The following is a 25,253-nucleotide window of genomic DNA, read 5'->3' as shown; positions in this document are numbered from 1 at the left end:
GTTGTTACGTCACGTGAGCTTTGCGCTCAATCAGCGCTTACGTCACTGTCCCCGCCTTCGGAAGTATAAGTGATCAACAGAAAATGAGAATTGCGACTAGCCGCTCATTCTTCTTGATTACTTATAAGTCCAAAAGTGGGGACAGTGATGCCAGTGCTGATTGGGAATAAGCCTCACCTGAGCCCCAGGAATGCAAGTGCTGACTCAGCTGAAATGGCGACACCACTGGAGGAGAGTATAGGTATTTGAATTTTAAAAAGAGCACACATTCAGATCAAAAAAGGGTTGCCCTAGTAGTGGACAACCCCTTTAACAAAAAAACTGACACTTTCTATAAGAGGCAGTACCGTACCTGTCCATGAGTTACATCTAGAGTTGAGCGAAAAGATTTGACAGACAAGAGCCCTGCAAATCACATCCTACCTGCTAGCATCCCCAACAAATGTTTTGATAATCTGACCCTAAAATATGCATTTGCCACACCACAACAATGATGTCGTACAAGGGCTAATAAGAAGAAGAGGCCCCAAGGAGGCTCACAAGTAGGAGGATGTTTACAGGGTTCAGGTCCAGTAGTCACAGTCTACCATCTTGTCTTCTGGGCCAGGATCCAGCAAATCTTTTTACTCAACAGTAGTTCTACCTAGTATTAAAGATTAGTTCAATTGAAAAGAATACGTCTAAGATGCATTACCAGGACTTGGCAGGTATGGCCTTGTTTTGAAATATTTATTTTTCATAATCATGGAGAAATCCCTTAAATGAATATGCAACTAGGTTTTCATTACCCCTTCTGAAAGTAACATAGTGTAGGAGTGGAGACCATGATTCCAGTCATGTGCCACTTACTGGTCTGCATGCCCACATTTTGAAAAAAAATCACTGTTTTCACTTCTGCACTTCTACCAGTTCTCTGCATACTGAGCTCTGTATAACCCTGTCCAAACCACTGATTGGCAGCTTTCTGTGTATACCATGCATAATCAGAAACCGCTGCTGCCAACGATTTTGCTGCTTCATTTAAACTCATGTCAACAGAGCAGATCTTCCTCTTTCGGGCTGCTCTGTCGACAAGACTTTGCTGCTGACATCCTTCTGAATGACAGTTGGCGCCACACAGTTAGGCAACGGGGAGCTGGCTGACAATCAGTATGACATCAGCAACGACAACTACCTGCCTGTAATTCCTTTACCCCATAGGGCGAAATAAGGAAAGTTCTGGATAGCCCCTTTAATTATAAATTTCTGTTCGTTAATATTCTAAACAGCTGCCATTTTAATGTACTGTTACCATATGATGATCATACTGCTTTCAGGCTCTCTTTTATTACTTTATGTAAGGAATTTATCAAAGTTTTTAATAAGTTGTTAATTTTGTGGCACAATACTTTTGTAAAAAAAATTGCAGCTATTTTATATTGGGTGTAATTTGGGTGTGGTTAGCTATGCAAATAAGGGTTAATGATAAATTATTGCTTATTGTGAGGATAGATAAAACAAATATTACAGAAAAGGCATGAAATAAAGAGCGGAAAAATAGGTCTAGATCGAAGAGTTATATCTATAAATGAGTTAAATTTATCAAGCATCATGTGACGCTGATAAATTTGGCAAAAATATCAAAAGCACAGCCTTAAGCCAAACTGACTTAAATTCTTTAATTCTTAATTCCTTTTGTGATGAATTCCCCCTACCTTTTAATTGAAAGTATTTTCATTTATCACTAGTTTTCATAGTGCCGTATGTAACTGCTAATCAGTGACTTTAGTAACGTCTTTTTCTATGCTTGTGACCAACTGACAGCATCCATGTTTTTTTTACCTGTGGCAGCAGCCACCTTTAAAAGGACACTGTCAGCACAAAATGACTGCTCCAACTATTTTCATGGTGGGGACAATCAGGGCTGCCACTAGGAATTTCGGGGCCCCATGCTGGCAAAATTTTCGGGGCCCCCTTGAGACTCCGCCCAGACTCCACCCCAGCCCCGCCTCCAGGCTCCACCCCACAAACTGTCCACAGTCCCACCGCTCTCTCTTAAAAAAAACTCCACTTCTCACCAATCACACATTAACAGTTCCAATCACCAGATCACACATATAGCCAGCAGCTTTTGTTTTAGCCAAAAGATTTTTCTAATCTGCCACCACAAGGCAGACTCTTTTGGCCGAGCTCTACTCTACGCTAACCTATTAAACATTTGTTAAAATATGCAATACAATTTAGGTATCTTTTTATTTATTTTTCAATGTTTAATATGACCAATAATATCAGATACAAGGGACAAATACACTGCACCATGAACAGATCACATGTTACCACAACATAGTGACCTGTAATACCACATACAAGGAACTAATACTGCCACACCATGTCCAGATCACATATTACCACCACAGTAACCGAATAATACCAGATACAAGAGACAAATACCACCACACCATGGCCAGACCACATATTACCACCACAGTGATCTATACCACATACAAGGAACAAATACCACCACACTATGACCAGACCACATATTACCACCACATGGTGATGAATAATACCACATACAGGGAACAAACACCGCTACACCATGACCAGACAAAATATTACCACCACATAGTGACTGAATATTAAATTACTGATCATTAATAAAAAAACACAATACTATCACCAATAGGGCCATTATACACAGGAGATCTGTACTAAGTATGCAGTGTCTGTGTACAGGTAATACAGTGATCACCGGTGACATTATACACAGGAGCTCTGTATATAGTGTTAGTGTAAAAGTTATACAGTAATCACTGGTGACATTGTACACAGGAACGCTGTATATAGTATACAGTGTATAGTGTCAGTGTACAGGTAACACACTGACTCACCAGTGACGTCTCTAGGTGTATTCCTTCAGCTTCGCTTTTCATCTTCATCCAGCACAGACCACCATCACTTCTTCCGGCCAGGAGTTGTCTCTGCAGGAAATAACACAGTTATCTAGAGCTCCGCCTGCAGAACACATTACTTAATTTTACTTAACATAGTGTCGCTCTGCACAGTAACAGGACCGCCCCCCCCCCATTTAAAACAGTATCCTCAAAAAATAAAATAAATACATCACTGCAGTAATAATATCCTTTAATTAGCCCCTATGGTAATAATATCCCCCAGCCTGGCCCCGTGTATCTCATTCTTGGCTCGAGCCATATGTTTTCCCATTCTGCCCTCATGAGTATCCAACCTGCCCCATCTGTCCCATGATCTTGCCCCATCTGTTCCCATGATCCTGCCCCATCTGTCCCCATGATCCTGCTCCATCTCTCCCCATGATTCTGCCCCATCTGTCCCCATGATCCTGCCCCATCTGTCCCCATGATCCTGCCCCATCTGTCCCCATGATCCTGCCCCACCTGTCCCCATGATCCTGCCCCATCTGTCCCCATGATCCTGCCCCATCTGTCCCCATGATCCTGCCCCATGTGTCCCCATGATCCTGCCCCATCTGTCCCCATGATCCTGCCCCATCTGTCCCCATGATCCTGCTCCATCTGTCCCCATGATCCTGCTCCATCTGTTCCGATGATCCTGCCCCCTCTGTCACCATGATCTTGCCCCCTCTGTCCCCATGATCCAGCTCCATCTGTCCCCATTATCCAGCCCCATCTGTTCCATGATCCTACCACCCCATCTGTCTCCATCGTATCAATCCTGCACCATTATCTGCCCCATCTGTCTCCATCCTGCACTCGTGTCTCCCATCCTGCCCCCGTGTCTCACATTCTGCCCCCCTGTGTCTCACATCCTGCTCCCGTGTCTCACATTCTGCACCATGTCTCACATTCTGCCCCCCTGTGTCTCACATCCTGCCCCGTGTCTCATTCTGCCTCCTGGGTCCCACATTCTTCCCGTGTTGTTTCCATTTCTTCTTCCTGTGTTTACATTCTGCCCTGTATTGTTTCCATTCCTGCCCCCTGTGTTTTCATTCTGCCCCGTGTTGTTTTCATTCTGCCCCCTGTTTTCTTCATTCCTGCCCCCTGTGTTGTTTTCATTCTGCCCCCTGTTGTTTTCATTCTGCCCCGTGTTGTTTTCATTCTGCCCCGTGTTGTTTTCATTCTGTCCCATGTTTTCATTCTGCCCCGTGTTTTCATTCTGCCCCGTGTTGTTTTAATTCTTCCCCCCTGTGTTGTCTTCATTCTACCCCCTGTGTTTTCTTCATTCTGCCCCCTGTGTTTTCTTCATTCTGCCCTGTGGTTTCATTCTGCCCCTGTGTTGTTTTCATTCTGCCCCCTTTGTTGTTTTCATTCTGCCCCGTGTTTTCATTCTGCCCCCTGTGTTTTCTTCATTCTGCCCCCTGTGTTTTTCTTCATCCTGCCCCCTGTGTTTTCTTCATTCTGCCCCGTGTTTTCTTCATTCTGCCCCCTGTGTTGTTTTCACTCTGCCCCCTGTGTTGTTCATTCTGCCCCATGTTTTCATTCTGCCCCGTGTGTTTTCTTCATTTTGCCCCCTGTGTTTTCTTCATTCTGCCCCCTGTGTTTTCTTCATTCTGCCCCGTGTTGTTTTCATTCTGCCCCCTGTGTTGTTTTCATTCTGCCCCCTGTGTTGTTTTCATTCTGCCCCCCTGTGTTGTTCATTCTGCCTCGTGTTTTCATTCTGCCCCCTGTGTTTTCTTCATTCTGTCCCCTGTGTTTTCTTCATTCTGCCCCCTGTGTTGTTTTCATTCTGCCCCCTGTGTTTTCTTCATTCTGCCCCCTGTGTTGTCTTCATTCTGCCCCCTGTGTTGTCTTCATTCCTGCCCCCTGTGTCTCCAATCTGCCCCAGGCTTGCCGCATTCAGTAAAAAAAAAAAAAACACCTTTCTTCTTACCTGGCCGGGCTCCAGCGCCGACGTCCATCCCAGACATTTCAGCACGGACTCGCCGGCGAATGACAATGAAGTCATATGCCGGCAACATGCGCGCTGATGTCAGCTGCCAGCCTCCGATTGGCTGCTTTAACGATTGCCTTGCGGGCCCGGACGGGCCTGGAAAGCAATAGAACATGCGTCTCGGGGCCTGGGGCAGGGCCCGATGGGCAGATGAGACGGGGTCTGATGCGGGCCCCCTTTGCCCACCGTGCCCCATATGCCAGTCAGGGCAATAATGCCCTGATGACGGCCCTGGGGACAATCATTTAAATCCACCTTCCCACATGTTTGGTTTCCTTCAATCTCCACCCCTTCTTCTTTGATTGACAGCTCTGGTTTCATAGAGCTAAAAAAGGGCAGAGAGTGATGGAAACCAAGCAGGTGGAAAGGTGTTTTTAAATTATTGGCCCCGCCATGAAGCACCAAGTGATGACAGAGTCCCTTTAAAGCAGGGATGTCAAACTCAAATACTCAACGGGCCAAAATTAACTTGTGAAAAGTTGCATGCCAACATTAAAATTCATTAACAAAAAAGGCTACAATTGCTTATCATCAAATATAATGATGAAACTTTTGAATTCAGTGAATTCATCCACAGTACCATCCACACGCACCGTATGATGACCCTACTGCACCCCCCCAGCAAAATATGGTGACTTAACACAGTATGATGCCCCAACTGTGATCCGATACAGACCTTCACACAGTATGATGGGCCCCACATAGTCCTCCATACAGTATAATGAGTCCTACATAGTCCTCCATACAGAATAATAGGCAACACATTGTCCTCCATACAGTATAATTGGCTCCACAAAGTCCTTCATACAATATAATGGGCCCCATATATTACTCCATCTATATATATAATCGTCTAAGGGGCACTTCCATCTGTTTGTCTGTTTGTCTGTCTGTCTGTCTCTCTGTTTGTCTGTCTGTCACAGAAATCCCAAGAAATCCCAAGACGGGCACAGTACGGCCGCGAAATGGCCGCTCCCTACTCCCCTGCAGTCACTGCACCCTCCATACTCCCCCCCAGTCAGCGCCCGCCGCCCACATAGCGTTTTAGCAGTCCGTTAAACCGACTGCGTTACACCGCAGCATAATGCGGTGTAACGCAGTATTTTAACGCTGCTATTAACACTGTGTGACAAACTTTTTACTATTGATGCTGTCTATGCGGCATCAATAGTAAAAAGATATAATGTTAAAAATAATTTAAAAAAAAATTAAAAATGGCTGCTATTCTCACCTTCCGCCGTCCACCGATGCGCGAGAGGCGAGGCTGCCACCAGCTTCCGTTCCCAGAGATGCATTGCGAAATTACCCAGATGACTTAGCGGTCTCGCGAGACCGCTAAGTCATCTGGGTAATTTCGCAATGCATCTCTGGGAACAGAAGCTGGCGGCAGCCTCGCACGCATCGGGACAACTTCGGTGGACGCCGGAGGGTGAGTATATAATTATTTTTTATTTTAATTTTTTTTAACAGCGATATGGTGCCCACACTGCTGTATACTACGTGGGCTGTGTTATATACTGCGTGACTGATATATACTATGTGGGCAGTGTTATATACTGCGTGGGCTGTGTTATTTACTGCGTGGGCTGTGTTATATACTACGTGGCTGCTATATACAACATGGCTGCTATATACCACGTGGCTGTGCTATACACTATGTGGCTGCTACATACTATGTGGCTGCTATATACTATGTGGCTGTGCTATGTACTACGTGGCTGTGCTATATACTACGTGGCTCTGCTATATTCTACGTGGCTGTCCGTGTGATATAGTGCATGGGCTGTGCTATATACTACGTGGCTGTGCTATATACTACGTGGCTGCTATATACCACGTGGCTGTGCTATATACTATGTGGCTGCTATATACTATGTGGCTGCTACATACTATGTGGCTGTGCTATATACTACGTGGCTGTGCTAAATACTACGTGGCTGTGCTAAATACTACGTGGCTGTGCTATATACTACGGGCTGTACTATATACTACGTGGCTGTTATACACTACGTGGATGTGCTATATACTACGTGGCTGTGCTATATACTATGTGACTGCTATATACTACATGGCTGTGCTATATACTACGTGGCTGTGCTATATACTACGGGCTGTGCTATATACTATGTGGCTGCTATATACTACGTGGCTGTGCTATATACTACGTGGCTGTGTTATATACTATGTGGCTGTACTACATCCTGCACCCCGAACCCCCGACATCCAGCAACCCGAACCCCCAACATCCTGCGACCAATCATCGACAGATGCAGTCCAGCCTCAAATTGACGCAGAATTTAAACCATGCTTCGTTGATTGGTTGCGCCCGGCCGCGACCAATCAGCGATATTGGCACGGGATTTAAACACCGCTTCAGTGATTGGTCGCAGCCGGCCGTGCGTGACCAATCAGGGATATTGGCGCGGTATTTAAACACTGCTTCAGTCATTGGTCGTACCCGGCCGGCCGCGACCAATCAGCTACAGGTGCAGTCCGGCCGTGAATTGGCGCCAGATTTGAACCACGCTTCGCTGATCGGCCAGCCGGGCGCGACCAATCAGCGATATTGGCGTGGAATTTAATCCCCACTCACAGCGCGACGTACATACATACATACATATTCTAGAATGCCCAATGCGTTAGAATCGGGCCACCATCTAGTACAGTATAATTGGCCGCACATACTCCTCCATGCAGTATAATGAACCCCACATAGTCCCTGGCATTGTAGACCAAATATAATCACCCTGAGGGCCAGGGTTGGTCCACGGTCCAGAGTTTGGCATGTGTGCTTTAAAAGGAGTCTGTCAGTACAGAATGACTGTTCAAAGTACAGGTGCTCAGTACACCCTTGGTGTGACCAAAAATTTAGGTACACCTTCCCAACTAATTGTTATCTCTCAATCTCCAACCTTCCTTTTCTTTGATTCACAGCTCTTCTTTTATAGAGCTGGAGAAGTATGAAGATAGATGGAAAACAGGTAGATAGGTGCGGAAGGAGTCCATTTAATGTGGGCCTTGACTTTAAAGTGACAAAAACAGTGTAGTTTTCGCCCAGCTTACACTTTACTTTTTTATTCACTTTTTGCATGTAATTTTATTCTTTTTTAGAATCTTTTCAATTAAAACTTTTCTACCCTTCAGACTCCAATCTTGCCTTTGGCACTACATGCTCAAAACTGCAATGTGTGAATGAGCATAAAGGAAAGTAAAATATGCAAAAAAAAGTTAAACCTAAAGTAATTTAGGTTTTTTAAATGTAAACTCTTAAGGGCGATGTGTCAACCATTTATTCTATTGCTTCTCAAATAAGAAATAAAGGAAATTTGCAAACAGTCTTCATTAACCCTTCCCGCTACATGATATACCATTATGTCATGCTTGGAATGGACTGAAGAGCTCAGTCCACTACACACAGAGGCATCTGCTCACTGTGGCATGTAGATGGAATCTGCCTCTAACAGCGGCCAGAGCTAGATCCCATCACATCTATTTAACCCTTTGAATCCCAATGAAAATCTCAGAAAGCGCCATTTAAGTATTGCAACTTCACCTGGGTGTCCGTTCAGGCATCCCCTCAATAAATTATTGCAGGGTGCCAATGGGTTGCTATGGCAGCCAGGGTCCTACTGAAGGTCTCATCGCTGCCTTCTTGGTACTCCTGTGGATTATTGCAGTGTATATCGCAGTATAAAATCTAGCACAATCTATAGTATGAGTAGTAGGTTCAAGTCAGTCCCTTAAATAGAGTAAAAAATACAATGTAAAATAAAAAAAATCTTTAAAAAAATTAGAAAAGCAGAAAAATTGTAATCACTCCTTTTCTTTAATTAAGAGCAGTCATGTGACATAACAATGTCCTGTGACCAGCCGAGAATATCAGCACTGACGATGAAGGAATGGCACCACTATAGTAAATGAGTATTGATTGTATATATCTTATGTGGGGTGCTGCAGTAATTAAGCAGTGGTTGTCTTGTAGTGGACAAATCCTTTAAGAGATGAAGACAGAAAAGTTTTGTTAATAGATGTCCAGACCAGTAACATAGAAATCAGTGATCCTGAACATGATGAGATCCCCCAATCACATATTCACAATCACTTTAATTGAACTCATGGGGGGTCTACAAGCCCTCTGAGAGTACTAATTGATGTGATGTAAAGTTAAAGAGAAACTCTGATGGAAACTAAAATTCCCCATTGTAAGTATTCATAAATGAGTCCTTCAAACCTACTAATGAATATAAATCAGATGGGGTGGCCTAGCAACCAAAGACACAACCACAATGAATCTGCACGGCTTATTGTAGATTCAGCACGATCACTGTTATAGAGGACGATGGCACCAAGAGAAGCAAATGTTTCACTGAAAGAAATTATAATAATAATAATACAGAGTAAGCAATATCTGAATCGAATAATGAATCACATCTCATTCAGCTTGTTATGCATTATATACAATACATTACTAATAGAATAACACGTTCATTGAATTCTTTCTAGCACAATAAATTACCTAAAGCTAAGCTAATAAACTAACTTTTCTAGTATCCCCATGAAGTGAACGGCGCTCCCTTGTACCTCTATGAAGTGGCGACGGAATCAGTATGTGAATCTGCAGCACGGCTTCTTTTTATGAGCATTAAATGGGCAAAGAGTGTACCCGCATTCTCCACTTTGTCCTTACAAGATCAGGTAAGAAAACATTCTTCTCTTTTGTTTGCATTTTTTTTTAACTTAATTTCTAATATACTTTTTTCTTTTCACTATAATTTACTTAGATTAAGCTACATTTTAACAAGAATTAAATGAAGGATGCTTGTTTGTATGCAGGAACCTACTGTAAAGATAGTGTAAATGATCTAATTTACCTGGCATACAATTTATCATAAATTATAACGTCACAGAAATGATGATTCTCATCACCATGCGTGAGACGCACTTCGTATGTGATTTTTTATATTTATTTCAATGCAATGGATTGACAAAGGAAAAAAAAACACTAAGTCTACAGTAGTAAAAAAAGTATTACATTTTCAAATGTAAATAAATATCATACAAAAAAGGAAACTTCAGGGTTAGTTAATGTATCTTTGCTCTAAGGCCATCCATCTTTCTGTTTTGTTTTGTTACTGGTTTCAATGAAAAAAAAATACATTTTGGTGCAAACAAGAAATGCAGTTTTGGTTTTAATAGACAGCAGAACACCCAGTGACAGTTTGGGAACTAAATCATCTTTCATTAGCACATTATCACATTCACTTTTATATATCTACTGTTAACATTGTAGATTTATTGCCTTTTTTTCATTAAAAGGAACCTGTGATGTAAAAAATGCTATTAACCTGCAGGTATGAGGTTAATCTGCAGGTTATTAGTTTTCTGAACCTGCCTGGGACCTGCACTTACAGGTGCTTCTCACAAAATTAGAATATCATCAAAAAGTTAATTTATTTCAGTTCTTCAATACAAAAAGTGTGTATTATATAGAGTCATTACAAACAGAGTGATCTATTTTAAGTTTTTATTGCTGTTAATGTTGATGATTATGGCATACAGCCAATGAAAACCCAAAAGTCATTATCTAGGTAAATTAGAATAATTAACAAAAAAAACCTGCACAGGCTTCTTAAGCATTTAAAAAGGTCCCTTAGTCTGTTTCAGTAAGCTCCACAATCATGGGGAAGACTGCTGAATTGACAGATGTCCAGAAGGCCGTCATTGACACACTTCACAAGGAGGGTAAGCCACAAAAGGTCATTGCTAAAGAAGCTGGCTGTTCACAGAGTGCTGTATCCAAGCATATTAATGGAATGTTGAGTGGAAGGAATAAGTGTGGTAGAAAAAGGATGGACAAGCAACTGGGATGACCGCAACCTTGAAAGGATTGTTAAGAAAAGGCCATTCAAAAATTTGGGGGAGGTTCACAAGGAGTGGACTGCTGCGGAAGTCATTGTTTCAAGAGTCACCACACACAGATGTATCCAGGACATGGGCTACAAGTGTCGCATTCCTTGTGTCAAGCCACTCATGACCGAGAGAAAATGCCAGAAGTTTCTTTCCAGGGCCAAGGAGAAAAAGAACTGGACTTTTGCACAGTGGTCCAAGGTGTTGTTTTCAGATGAAAGTAAATTTTGCATTTCATTTGGAAATCAAGGTGCCAGAGTCTAGAGGAAGAGTGGAGAGGCCACAATCCAAGCTGCTTGAGATCTAGTGTGAAGTTTCCACAATCAGTGATGGTTTGGGGAGCCATGTCATCTGCTGGTGTAGGTCCACTGTGTTTTATCAAGACCAAAGTCAGCGCAGCCATCTACCAGGAAACTTTAGAGCACTTCAAGCTTCCCTCTGCTGACAAGCTTTATGGAGATGGAAATATCATTCTCCAGCAGGACTTGGCACCTGTTCACACTGCCAAAAGTACCAATACCTGGTTTAAAAACAACAGCATCACTGTGCTTGATTGGCCAGCAATCTCGCCTGACCTTAACCCCATAGAGCATCTATGGGGTATTGTCAAGAGGATGATGAAACACCAGACCCAACAATACAAACTAGTTGAAGGCTGCTATCAAAGCTACCTGGGCTTCCATAACACCTCAGCAGTGCCACAGGCTGATCGCCTCCATGTCATGACACATTGATGCAGTAATTGATGCCAAAGGAGCCCTGACCAAGTATTGAGTGCATTTACTGAACATACATTTCAGTAGGCCAACATTTCAGATTTTAAAATCATTTTTCAAGCTGGTGTTATAAAGTATTCTAATTTACTGAGATAATGACTTTTGGGTTTTCATTGGCTGTAAGCCATAATCATCATCATTAACAGAAATAAACACATGAAATAGATCACTCTGTTTGTAATGACGCTATATAATATATGCATTTCACTTTTTGTACTGTAGAACTGAAATAAATTAACTTTATGATATTCTAATTTTGTGAGAAGCATCTGTAGATTCCCGCTGCCAGGAGAAAATTAAGTTTATTCCCCCCAGGTTTCAGTCAAGGGTATTGCATCGGCACAATTTCAATTGCCACCCTGTCTATATACACAAGCCCTGGGAAAGTTCAAAACGCTATTAACCAGCAGACTAACCACATATCTGCAGGTTAATAGCATTTTTTCACATGACAGGATCCATTTAATATTCAGGAAAAATTTAATATAGTAGATTTTGACTTTGCATACCCTAAGGCTATGTTCACATGCAGCGTTTTTGCTGCATTTTTATGCCAATTTAAAGCTCATTTTTATAGCGCCATCATTCAGACTTCTCATGCAAATGTTTATTTTTTTCTGCCTGAATTTGAGAACTGCAGCATTTTTTTAAAATCCGTAGGGGGTCAATTCTTTCAGCATTTTTGCAGCATTTTTTTCACCCATAGAATGCAAGGCGAAAGTGAAAAAAAACTAAACATTTTTATGCACTTTTTGATGAATAATACTAATTTTATTAAATAGGTGCTGCAGACAAAGCATATATATAATCCACACCCCAAAAAAGTTGCAAACAAATTAGCAAAAGAACACTACACCAATGTTGAAAAACAGGATTTTTGAACACAGCATTTTAGCTGCAGAAAAAAATGTTGCATGTGAACATATAATAGCAAAAGATACAGGGGCTGTTGAGCCCATACAAATATTGTGGTCTCCCAAAATTCACATATTATAGACATGGAATAGCAAAAATAAAACATGACTTTTACTTCACATATGGAAAAACTATTGGGGAGAGATTTCTATTTTATTTCCTCAGTAGCAAACAGTTTGACATTTTCCTAATTCTATTATTTGCATTACATGTAACCACTGTCATTTCTTAGGCATATGTATCAAACTTTTCTTGCAGGCCTATATTGTGTTCACAGATACACTGTCCACCACTGTGGCGGTATATTCATTTAAATCTGTGTTCATGATAGACTAATTTTTATGCTACTATAGTAGCTTTTACATAAGGGAAATAAAAGTTATGGTATGTTTTATTTTTCTCACTTTGCTATTCCATACATGTGAACATAACCTAAATATTGTAATATAAAGCTTCCCAAATGCCCCATCTTTTAACACTTCATTAGTCGGCATATTATTTCGCCCACATCGGCTTTATGTAGATTATGCTTTCCTTTCTCCTTAAATATTTGTTCCCTTAAATGAAACATTTTGTACTTTAGAGACAATTCAGTTTGCATGGATATAGTCTTGTCTGATCTTCAAAATCATTAACGAAGCATAATTGAGGCAAAATATTCAGTAATAAAGCGTTCTAAAGAGCCAGCAAAGGGCACCTGAAATAAGAGCAGTATACATGGCTGATGTACTTGTAAGCCTATCATTCATATATTGTTGGCAGCTGATGCTCCTGGAAGATGCGTGGAGAGAGCTATTTGTTCTGGGAATTGCACAATGGGCCATCCCGGTGGATGCTACCACGCTACTGGCTGTATCTGGTAAGGACGCCTCAATTTAATGACTTTGTTGTAGTAATTAACATTAAAATACATTGCTGGGAATATGAACAACATGTGAAGAATAACAAATCCGATGTGAACAATAGACCCTACCTGTCATTTATAAATCTATATTTAAATGCAAATAATGTTGTCTTGTTGTATTCATAACTGCTTGTTTCATCATTGAAATGCTAATCACTGTGTTTGTTATCATCCAAAGGAGTACATTATTATCATTTTCATAAAAATCGTAGTGGAGATAGTTTATACCAGGCTGTCAGATACATGTAAAGTGGATAAGATTTGTAGGGGATTAGAAATGAAAGGTATGAAAACTATACATTTCGAACTGTTTTGATTTCAGGAATGAACAACGATAACACCGATTCGCAGAAGCTGAATAAAATCATAACTGAAATCCAGGCGTTGCAGGAAGTGGTGGCGAGATTCCGGCAGCTTAGACTAGACGCAACCGAATTCGCTTGTCTCAAATGCATTGTCACTTTTAAGGCCGGTACGTTACTAATGGCTTATGATTAGATCAAATATCTAAATAAATGGAAAATGTGATATTTTTTTTTACTAGAACTGTATATGTTTAATGTTACATTTCATAATCTAATTAAGGCCGGGATCATACATGCGAGAAACACGTCCGTGTCTCGCATGTGAAATCCAAGCTCTGGCGCCGGCACTTCAGAGCGGAATGTGCGGCTCCATGTGTTCCTATGCGACCGCACGCTCCGCTCCACAGTGCCGGCGCCAGAGCTTGGATTTCACATGCGAGACACGGACGTGTTTCTCGCATGTGTGATCCCGGCCTAAAAGTAAATCAAGCTGAATTTTTCTATACCCAACCATGTCAATATTAGCAATAAATAAATGTATTTAATATATTATGTAACTTTACAAGTAGCTAACATGATTTTAATCCAAACTAAGCTGTGTGCAAATATCTCTTACTCAAAGTGTGCAATTTATTGTTTCTTAGATTTTTTAATATAGTGTTATACTTAAAATTGCTTTTCTTATCTACCTCAATGCATTAACGATAGGTGATGTAAAGGTTGCAGTCACATCTAGACTTTTTTATATGAATAAACACCAGTACTACATATGGCATGTGATTGTTGGGATACCTAAGCATAGATTTCGCACAAGGGTCCAGGAGTTTCAAGTTACACCTTTGCCCACACATAATTTATGGTGGTTTTTACTCCAGATGATATCTTAAGTGGGTTGTCCACTATAACCCATTCTCAATCCCTATGTTTCCCCTTTGAAAAATAATAAAATTTATACTCACCTCTAGTGTCGGCACCGTTCCAGTGGTGTCGATATTGGCTCTCCTGGGGATCCTCTCTCACTTCTTCAGGATGCATGTGATTCATCCAAAGTGGGGAGAGTGATGCCAATGCTGATTAGCTACAGGGAGAGCATGACATTTCAATGTGAGAGCCAATGTTGACACAGCCGGAACGACAACTACACCAAAGGCGAGTATAAATGTTATTATTTTACTAGGGGGAAACATAAGGATTGGGATGGGGTTGTCCGAGTAGTGGAGAACAACTTTACCATGTTGATGTACTATCAGAGTGATGACGACATATTGCATGAAATGAGTGCTTATGGACTCTATCAAAGAGTTTTTTCTCATCCAACAGGTGATCGGCAGCATTTTATAGAGGCTTATAATCTGAAGCAACCCTTCTTATGAATGTTCTTTTGCCGAATATCCATCGTAAAGGGGTTGTCCACCCCTGGTGAAATACTGCATCGCTTTGCCAAATCCTAATAGTGTATTATGCATACATCATTAGGATTAGGCTCCACTTGCCGATTCCAGGGGTCGTCACTTGACCGTACATATGCAATTTACATACTTACAGTTCCAATCTGAAGAGAGTTTCAGCCTTGTCTCTGAATGGAACCTTATGTGATGTGGCTGACACACTTGTTGGCACGTGACCCTAAGTCTGCAAATCGCATAATGCAGATACGTGAAGACCTCTGAAACTGGCGAATCCTAAGGGTGTGTGCTCTACATACATATGATTCAACAAGGTGCAGTGCTCCACAGGTGCTTGCCAAAGATTTAACCAGGGGTGGACAACCCCTTTAGGGCTCTTTTTTCATGAGCTGATATTCGGCCCAAAAGCATTCATTTTTTATTATCAGCCTGTATAAACCTGATGCCAATCATTCGTTGAATGAGAAAACACTTTGATAAGATGCACAGGATTCAATTTAATGTAATGAAATAACTTTGATCGTAAATAAATTGGCATAGTAATAAAATAGTATGGATAATATTAATTGCCAGTTTGCTATAATTTCTGCCTAATGGTTTGCCTGTTGTGTTACTGTATATTTACAAGTTGTTGTTCTTTCAGTACTTACACACAGTGGTTCTGAACTGAGAAGTTTCAGGAATGCAGCAGCCATTGCATCCTTGCAAGACGAAGCTCAGCTCACTCTTAATAGTTATATACATACCAGGTAACTTACCATCAAGCTTAAAAAGAGGTTGTGCACTACTGAACAACCCCTGCTCAAATGCAAATTGTCCATAGTGAAATAAAAATACGGTAATTAATAAGTACTTACCTTCCTCCTGAACCGGCGCCATTCTAGCAATGTTGCCACTGTGCTTCCAAGCAGTCACTTGACCTTGATATGTCTCAAGATAGGTGCAGTCAATCACTTGCCATTAATCGTCTTCAGCCTTCACTATTCCATAAGGCAGACACTTTAGCATTCAAGTAGGGGATGTCCATTAGTAGACAGTCCCGTAAAAATAAATGCTTACTATGCGACACCATTTTATCACACATCTAAATCCGCTCAACATTCGGTGCTTAGTCATCTCTAATTCATGTTTCTTTATAATGTAAAACATCTAGCTACTATCGAAACAAACGTAAGATTTTATGATACCACGTTCCCATAAAATGTTTGTTTTGCTTGTTAAGTGTATGAAGGCTTCAAAAAGATGTTGAACAGCAAAAAAGATCTTAAAAACGTTGATTAATTACAACAGAAAGTATGTGAAAAATTGCAAAACATTAGTATTATCTTTAAAGAATGACTTCTACATTAGGGTTTCCTAGGCATACTCTGATCAGAGCAAAGGTCGTTGTGAAGGGGGGAGGAGGTGAGCTGTTATGCAGAGTGGATCCTGTATTATGAAATGTACATAGAGGTGTAACCTTTCATTGCAATCTAGCAATAGTACACACGGCACTCAGGGCTTCTTGGCGGTGCTCAAGTTAGGTATCCAACCCGTCAAATGTAAGTAATGAATTACTTGGCACTCAGGAGATTTTGTTGCAAGATAAGAAATCAGTTTATTCAGTGCATCCAGTTCCAACTTTTTAAACGTTTTCGGTCTTAACAACAGACCTTCATCAGAAATAGTTTTTATGGAATACTGGAAGACGTAATAGAATATATGAAGGCAATCAGAGGAGCCAGCGTCAGGTAGGTACCGGGACCAGAAAGCGCCTGAGAGTCTGGAGGAGGAGGAGAGAGCGCTGTACGGGGCGAGATGCTCGCAGGGGCAGTAGCGCTGGGTTCTCAGATGACAACGGCGCTGAGCTGCAGAGGTCGCAGGGTTCCCGGGACTTTCATTGCAATCTGTCATGATAGTAGTCTCCTGTAAAGAACAGGATGAATCTAGGTCCAATCATTGCTCTTTAACTACATAAGTACTGCTGTCAATCTGATATGGCATTTAAAGAAGCACTCACATCAAAATGTTTATCCTCATAATATATTGCAATCATCATATTATATAGCACTCTGTACTTACAATTGATCATTTTGCCCTTCTACCCAGCTAATTCTTCTCTTTCCCATTACGTCTAAGACATCACATGATTAAAAACAGACTAGCTGAATCCTTCTAAGCTCTATGTAGAATCACGAAGTCTCTTTTCCCTGCATGAGTCATCACTGCAGAGTCCGTAGCAGGAAGGAGGAGCAGAGCAGTTGGGTTAAAAGTTGAAGAGGGGTGTAACTCATGCAGGGAAAAGAGACTTCCTGATTCTTCATAGAGCTTAGAAGAAATCAGCTAGTCAGTTTTTAATCATGTGATGTTATAGACCTAATGAAAAAGAGAAGAATTAGCTGGGTAGAAAGGTAAAATGATCAATTATAAGTACACAGTGCTATATAAGGTGATTGCAATATATTCACAGGATAAAAACTTTGATGGGAGGAGTGCTTTTTTAAATGATGCAACTCTGAAGAGGTTCATCACTATATGGGCTGATGTAATGCCATGGTAGTTGTGGGCCTGCTGAAGGTCCCCATCACTGCCTCTTTGTGCTCCTATAAAACTGAGCCCCTGCCTGGACTTCAAAGGAGATTGCAGTTTAAAGTGCCATAGGGGACTAAAAAAAAAGGAAAAAGTAATTTTAAAAAAGTTTCAAATTTAACCCCTTCCCAACCCATGACGCCACGTAGGCGTCATGAAAGTCGGTGCCATTCCGACCCATGACGCCTATGCGGCGTCATGGAAAGATCGCGCCCCTGCAGGCCGGGTGAAAGGGTTAACTCCCATTTCACGCGATCTGCAGGGACAGGGGGAGTGGTAGTTTAGCCCAGGGGGGGTGGCTTCACCCCCTCGTGGCTACGATCGCTCTGATTGGCTGTTGAAAGTGAAACTGCCAATCAGAGCGATTTGTAATATTTCACCTATTATAACGGGTGAAATATTACAATCCAGCCATGGCCGATGCTGAAATATCATCGGCCATGGCTGGAAATACTAGTGTGCCCCCACCCCACCCCACCGATCGCCCCCCCAGCCCTCCGATCTGGCCGGTACACTGCTCCGGCTCCCCTCCGTCCAGTGCTCCGCTCCCCCCCGTGCTCTTGTCCGCTCCCCCCGTGCTCCAATCACCCCCCCGTGCTCCAATCACCCCCCCTGCACTCCGATCCACCCCCCCCGGTGCTCCGTTCCACCCCCCCATGCTCCATTCCAGCCCCCCCGTGCTCCATTCCACGCCCCCCGTGCTCCGTTCCACCCCTCCCGCACTCCGATTCCCCCCCCCCGTGCTCCGATCCCCCCCCCCCGTGGTCCCCCCCACCCCATCATACTTACCGATCCAGCCGGGGTCCCGTCCGTCTTCTCCCTGGGCGCCGCCATCTTCCAAAATGGCGGGCGCATGCGTAGTGCGCCCGCCGAATCTGCCGGCCGGCAGATTCGTTCCAAAGTGCATTTTGATCACTGAGATAGATTATATCTCAGTGATCAAAATAAAAAAAATAATAAATGACCCCCCCCCCCTTTGTCACCCCCATAGGAAGGGACAATAAAAAAATAAAGAAATTTTTTTTTTTCCACTAATGTTAGAATAGGGTTAGGGTTAGGGTTAGGGGTAGGGTTAGGGTTAGGGCTAGGGGTAGGGGTAGGGGTAGGGGTAGGGGTAGGGTTAGGGCTAGGGTTAGGGTTTCGGTATGTGCACACGTATTCTGGTCCTCTGCGGATTTTTCCGCTGCGGATTTGATAAATCCGCAGTGCTAAACCGCTGCGGATTTATGGCGGATTTACCGCGGTTTTTCTGCGCATTTCACTGCGGTTTTACAACTGCGATTTTCTATTTGAGCAGTTGTAAAACCGCTGCGGAATCCGCACAAAGAAGTGACATGCTGCGGAATGTAAACCGCTGCGTTTCCGTGCAGTTTTTCCGCAGCATGGGCACAGCGATTTTTGTTTCCCGTAGGTTTACATTGAACTGTAAACTCATGGGAAACTGCTGCGGATCCGCAGCGTTTTCCGCAGCGTGTGCACATACCTTTAGAATTAGGTTATGTGCACACGGTGCGGATTTGGCTGCGGATCCGCAGCAGTGTTCCATCAGGTTTACAGTACCATGTAAACATATGAAAAACCAAATCCGCTGTGCCCATGGTGCGGAAAATACCGCACGGAAACGCTGCGTTGTATTTTCCGCAGCATGTCAATTCTTTGTGCGGATTCCGCAGCGTTTTACACCTGTTCCTCAATAGGAATCCGCAGGTGAAATCCGCACAAAAAACACTGGAAATCCACGGAAAATCCGCAGGTAAAACACAGTGCCTTTTACCCGCGGATTTTTCAAAAATGGTGCGAAAATATCTCACACGAATCCGCAACGTGGGCACATAGCCTTAGGGTTAGGGTTGGAATTAGGGTTGTGGTTATGGTTAGGGGTGTGTTGGGGTTAGGGTTGTGGTTAGGGGTGTGTTGCGGTTAGGGTTGTGTTTAGGGTTATGGCTACAGTTGGGATTAGGGTTAGGGGTGTGTTGGGGTTAGTGTTGGAGGTAGAATTGAGGGGTTACCACTGTTTAGGCACATCAGGGGTCTCCAAACGCAACATGGCGCCACCATTGATTCCAGCCAATCTCGTATTCAAAAAGTCAAATGGTGCTCCCTCACTTCCGAGCCCTGACGTGTGCCCAAACAGTGGTTTACCCCCACATATGGGGTACCAGCATACTCAGGACAAACTGCGCAACAATTACTGGGGTCCAATTTCTCCTGTTACCCTTGTGAATCAAAAAAAATGCTTGCTAAAACATAATTTTTGAGGAAAGAAAAATGATTTTTTATTTTCACGGCTCTGCGTTGTAAACGTCTGTGAAGCACTTGGGGGTTCAAAGTGCTCACCACATATCTAGATAAGTTCCTTGGGGGGTCTAGTTTCTAAAATGGGGTCACTTGTGGGGGGTTTCTACTGTTTAGGCACACCAGGGGCTCTGCAAACGCAACGTGACACCCGCAGACCATTCCATCAAAGTCTGCATTTCAAAAGTCACTACTTCCCTTCTGAGCCTCGACGTGTGCCCAAACAGTGGTTTACCCCCACTCATGGGGTATCAGCGTACTCAGGAGAAACTGGACAACAACTTTTGGGGTCCAATTTCTCCTGTAACCCTTGGGAAAATAAAAAATTCTGGGCTAAATAATTATTTTTGAGGAAAGAAAACGTATTTATTATTTTCACTGCTCTGCATTATAAACTTCTATGAAGCACTTGGGGGTTCAAAGTGCTCACCACACATCTAGATAAGTTCCTTTCGGGGTCTAGTTTCCAAAATGGGGTCACTTGTGGGGGGTTTCTACTGTTTAGGCACATCAGGGGCTCTGCAAACGCAACGTGACGCCCGCAGAGCATTCCATCAAAGTCTGCATTTCAAAACGTCACTACTTCAATTCCAAGCCCCGGCATGTGCCCAAACAGTAGTTTACCCCCACATATGGGGTATCACCGTACTCAGGAGAAACTGGACAACAAATATTGGGGTCAAATTTCTCCTGTTACCCTTGGGAAAATTAAAAAATTCTGGGCTAAATAATTATTTTTGAGGAAAGAAAACGTATTTATTATTTTCACGGCTCTGCATTATAAACTTCTATGAAGCGCTTGGGGGTTCAAAGTGCTCACCACACATCTAGATAAGTTCCTTTCGGGGTCTAGTTTCCAAAATGTGGTCACTTGTGGGGGGTTTCTACTGTTAAGCCACATCAGGGGCTCTGCAAACGCAACGTGACGCCCACAGAGCATTCCATCAAAGTCTGCATTTCAAAACGTCACTACTTCACTTCCGAGCCTCGGCATGTGCCCAAACAGTGGTTTACCCCCACATATGGGGTATCAGCATACTCAGGAGAAACTGGACAACAACTTTTGGGGTCCAATTTCTTCTGTAACCCTTGGGAAAATAAAAAATTCTGGGCTAAATAATTATTTTTGAGGAAAGAAAACGTATTTATTATTTTCACGGCTCTGCATTATAAACTTCTATGAAGCACTTGGGGGTTCAAAGTGCTCACCACACATCTAGATAAGTTCCTTTGGGGGTCTAGTTTCCAAAATGGGGTCACTTGTGGGGGGTTTCTACTGTTAAGCCACATCAGGGGCTCTGCAAACGCAACGTGACGCCCACAGAGCATTCCATCAAAGTCTGCATTTCAAAACGTCACTACTTCACTTCCGAGCCCCGGCATGTGCCCAAACAGTGATTTACCCCCACATATGGGGTATCATCGTACTCAGGAGAAACTGGACAACAACTTTTGGGGTCAAATTTCTCCTGTTACCCTTGGGAAAATAAAAAATTGCAGGCTAAAAGATCATTTTTGAGAAAATAATTTTATTTTTTTTTCATGGCTCTGCGTTATAAACTTCTGTGAAGCACTTGGGGGTTCAAAGTCCTCACCACACATCTAGATTAGTTCCTTTGGGGGTCTAGTTTCCAAAATGGTGTCATTTCTGGGGGATCTCCAATGTTTAGGCACACAGGGGCTCTCCAAACGTGACATGGTGTCCGCTAATGATTGGAGCTAATTTTCCATTTAAAAAGCCAAATGGCGTGCCATCCCTTCCGAGCCCTGCCGTGCGCCCAAACAGTGGTTTACCCCCAGATATTGGGTATCTGCGTACTCAGGACAAACAGGACAACAATATTTGGGGTCCAATTTCTCCTATTATCCTTGGCAAAATAGGAAATTCCAGGCTAAAAAATCATTTTTGAGGAAAGAAAAATTATTTTTTATTTTCATGGCTCTGCGTTATAAACTTCTGTGAAGCACCTGGGGGTTTAAAGTGCTCAATATGCATCTAGATAAGTTCCTTGGGGGGTCTAGTTTCCAAAATGGGGTCACTTGTGGGGGAGCTCCAATGTTTAGGCACACAGGGGCTCTCCAAACGCGACATGGTGTCCGCTAACAATTGGAGCTAATTTTCCATTCAAAAAGTCAAATGGCGCGCCTTCCCTTCCGAGCCTTGCCGAGTGCCCAAACAGTGGTTTACCCCCACATATGAGGTATCGACGTACTCGGGAGAAATTGCCCAACAAATGTTATGATCCATTTTACCCTACTGCCCATGTGAAAATGAAAAAATTGAGGCGAAAAGAATTTTTTTGTGAAAAAAAAGTACTTTTTCATTTTTACAGATCAATTTGTGAAGCACCTGAGGGTTTAAAGTGCTCACTAGGCATCTAAATAAGTTCCTTGGGGGGTCTAGTTTCCAAAATGGGGTCACTTGTGGGGGAGCGCCAATGTTTAGGCACACAGGAGCTCTCCAAACGCGACATGGTGTCCGCTAACGATGGAAATAATTTTTCATTCAAAAAGTCAAATGGCGCTCCTTCCCTTCCGAGCCTTACCATGTGCCCAAACAGTGGTTTACCCCCACATGTGAGGTATTGGTGTACTCAGGAGAAATTGCCCAACACATTTTAGGATCCATTTTATCCTGTTGCCCATGTGAAAATGAAAAAATTGAGGCTAAAAGAATTTTTTTGTGAAAAAAAAGTACTTTTTCATTTTTACGGATTAATTTGTGAAGCACCTGGGGGTTCAAAGTGCTCACTATGATCTAGATAAGTTCCTTGGGGCGTCTAGTTTCCAAAATGGGGTCACTTGTGGGGGAGCTCCAATTTTTAGGCACACGGGGGCTCTCCAAACGTGACATGGTGTCCGCTAAAGAGTGGAGCCAATTTTTGATTCAAAAAGTCAAATGGCGCTCCTTCCCTTCCAAGCCCTGCCGTGCGCCCAAACAGTGGTTTACCCTCACATATGAGGTATCAGCGTACTCAGGACAAATTGGACAACAACGTTCGTGGTTCAGTTTCTCCTTTTACCATTGGGAAAATAAAAAAATTGTTGCTAAAAGATAATTTTTGTGACTAAAAAGTTAAATGTTCATTTTTTCCTTCCATGTTGCTTCTGCTGTTGTGAAGCACCTGAAGGGTTAATAAACTTCTTGAATGTGGTTTTGAGTACCTTGAGGGGTGCAGTTTTTAGAATGGTGTCACTTTTGGGTATTTTCAGCCATATAGACCCCTCAAACTGACTTCAAATGTGAGGTGGTCCCTAAAAAAAATGGTTTTGTAAATTTCGTTGTAAAAATGACAAATCGCTGGTCAAATTTTAACCCTTATAACTTCCTAACAAAAAAAAATTTTGTTTCCAAAATTGTGCTGATGTAAAGTAAACATGTGGGAAATGTTATTTATTAACTATTTTGTGTCACATATCTCTCTGGTTTAACAGAATAAAAATTCAAAATGTGAAAATTGCGAAATTTTCAAAATTTTCGCCAAATTTCCGTTTTTATCACAAATAAACGCAGAATTTATTGACCTAAATTTACCACTAACATGAAGCCCAATATGTCACGAAAAAACAATCTCAGAACCGCTAGGATCCGTTGAAGCGTTCCTGAGTTATTACCTCATAAAGGGACACTGGTCAGAATTGCAAAAAACGGCAAGGTCTTTAAGGTCAAAATAGGCTGGGTCATGAAGGGGTTAATAAAAAACATAACTTTAATCCCTTACCGACCTTGGATGTACTCAGTATTCCTTGGTCAGCTGCTACTTACCGACCTTACGGTACGTCCAGGCGATTTTACGCCCACAAAAGCTATGCGCACGTGATAGACGCTGGGTGTCAACTGATTCTGACAGCTGAATTTAGGCACTCAATGCAGGGGTGGCACTGTAACCTCCTAAATACTGCAATCGCTAGCGATTACAGCATTTACCGGGAGTGCAGAGGGAGGGAGCCCCCTCTGCACTCCGATCAGCAATGCAATGGATGCTAACTGTGATCAGGCTGCTGAAAGTGAAAGTCCACATTGAGATAAAGTAAAAAAGTTAAAAAACGTAAAAATATGTCAAAAACATTCATATAATAATAACAATAACAACAATATAATTCTGATAAATTTTTATGAAAAAATAAAAAACTGAACAAAAAAAAGTGCACATTTGGTAGTTTGGTATCACCGTGTCAGTGACGACCTGCCCCATAAAACTGTCCCACAAGCGAACACCGTAAAGAAAAACCTATGATGCTTTTTAATCATTTTGCCAAATAAAAAGTGGAGTAAAACGTGATCAAAAAAACAACCAAAACATAAAAAAAAAAATATACCTACCTTATCAATTTTACCACATGTGGAATGATGTAAAAAAAAAACAATTCCCGAATTCCTCTTTTTTGTTCAATTTCCCAAAAATCAGAATAGAAAGCGATCAAAAAATGTTATGTGACCGAAAATGGTACCAATGAAAACGACAACTCGTCCCGCAAAAAAAAAGCCATCACATGACTGTCGAAGGAAATATAGAAAAATTATAGCTTTCAAAATATGGCAGTGTGCAATAAAAAGCATCTTTTAGTGTGTCACAGTAGCCAAACATAAAAAGCCTGCTATAAATCTGGTATCCCTGTAATCGCACCGACCTGAAAAATAAAGTCACCTAATCACTTACTGTATATCCCATGAGGAATGGCGTAAAAAATAAATAAAACCAATTCTTCACCTTTTTTTTTTAAATTCTGCCTCTAAAGATCACAGTAAGGCTCATCTCACTTTTATCCTGTGATCTGCGCTGAGTGCTTACACAGGGGTTTCCATGTCATTCTCTGAAATACGTGATTCAGACGGAACCCCCAACGACTTTTTAGGCATGCACAAAAATCTTGCCTTGCGCAGGCGTGTACTACGGAGGACACAGCATGAACTTCAACCCAATATTGCGGCCAGTATGCAGCCAGCGGGTAAGGAAAGGGTGAGACAAACACCCAAAAACCCCGCCCATATGACCACAAACCTGTCCTGCCAAATTCAGGTGACAGGTTCCCTTTAACTCAATCCACAAAAAATAGCAAATCCCCACTCATGTCTGTCACCTGTCAATGGAAATATAAGGGGCTTCCACGCTATTGGTACCACAAAGGCTCTGGAAAAGCCCTATGGCTCCTCGCACCATAAAATAAATCCTCTGAATTCTGCGCTCCCAAATCCATATTCCCCCCTCCCTTCTGAACCCCACAGTGTGCCTTAACCACATTTGGCATCTACATGTCTGGCATTTCT

General features: G+C 42.3%; 1 protein-coding gene across 2 annotated transcripts in view; it reads left to right on the top strand.

Annotated features, from left to right (window-relative positions):
* The window catches only part of NR2E1 (nuclear receptor subfamily 2 group E member 1), a 130,453-nt gene that overhangs the window by 97,698 nt on the left and 7,502 nt on the right, over positions 1-25,253 (top strand). For both annotated transcript variants that reach the window (XM_069726259.1, XM_069726258.1), the window contains exons 5-8: positions 9,457-9,603; positions 13,269-13,365; positions 13,733-13,882; positions 15,765-15,870. In XM_069726259.1, coding sequence (XP_069582360.1) covers positions 9,457-9,603; positions 13,269-13,365; positions 13,733-13,882; positions 15,765-15,870 — 500 coding nt within the window. The remainder of the gene's footprint in view (positions 1-9,456; positions 9,604-13,268; positions 13,366-13,732; positions 13,883-15,764; positions 15,871-25,253) is intronic.

The sequence above is a fragment of the Ranitomeya imitator genome, chromosome 5, assembly GCF_032444005.1.
Source record: "Ranitomeya imitator isolate aRanImi1 chromosome 5, aRanImi1.pri, whole genome shotgun sequence".
Lineage (NCBI taxonomy): Eukaryota > Metazoa > Chordata > Amphibia > Anura > Dendrobatidae > Ranitomeya > Ranitomeya imitator.
This window is presented reverse-complemented; position numbering and strand designations above follow the sequence as displayed.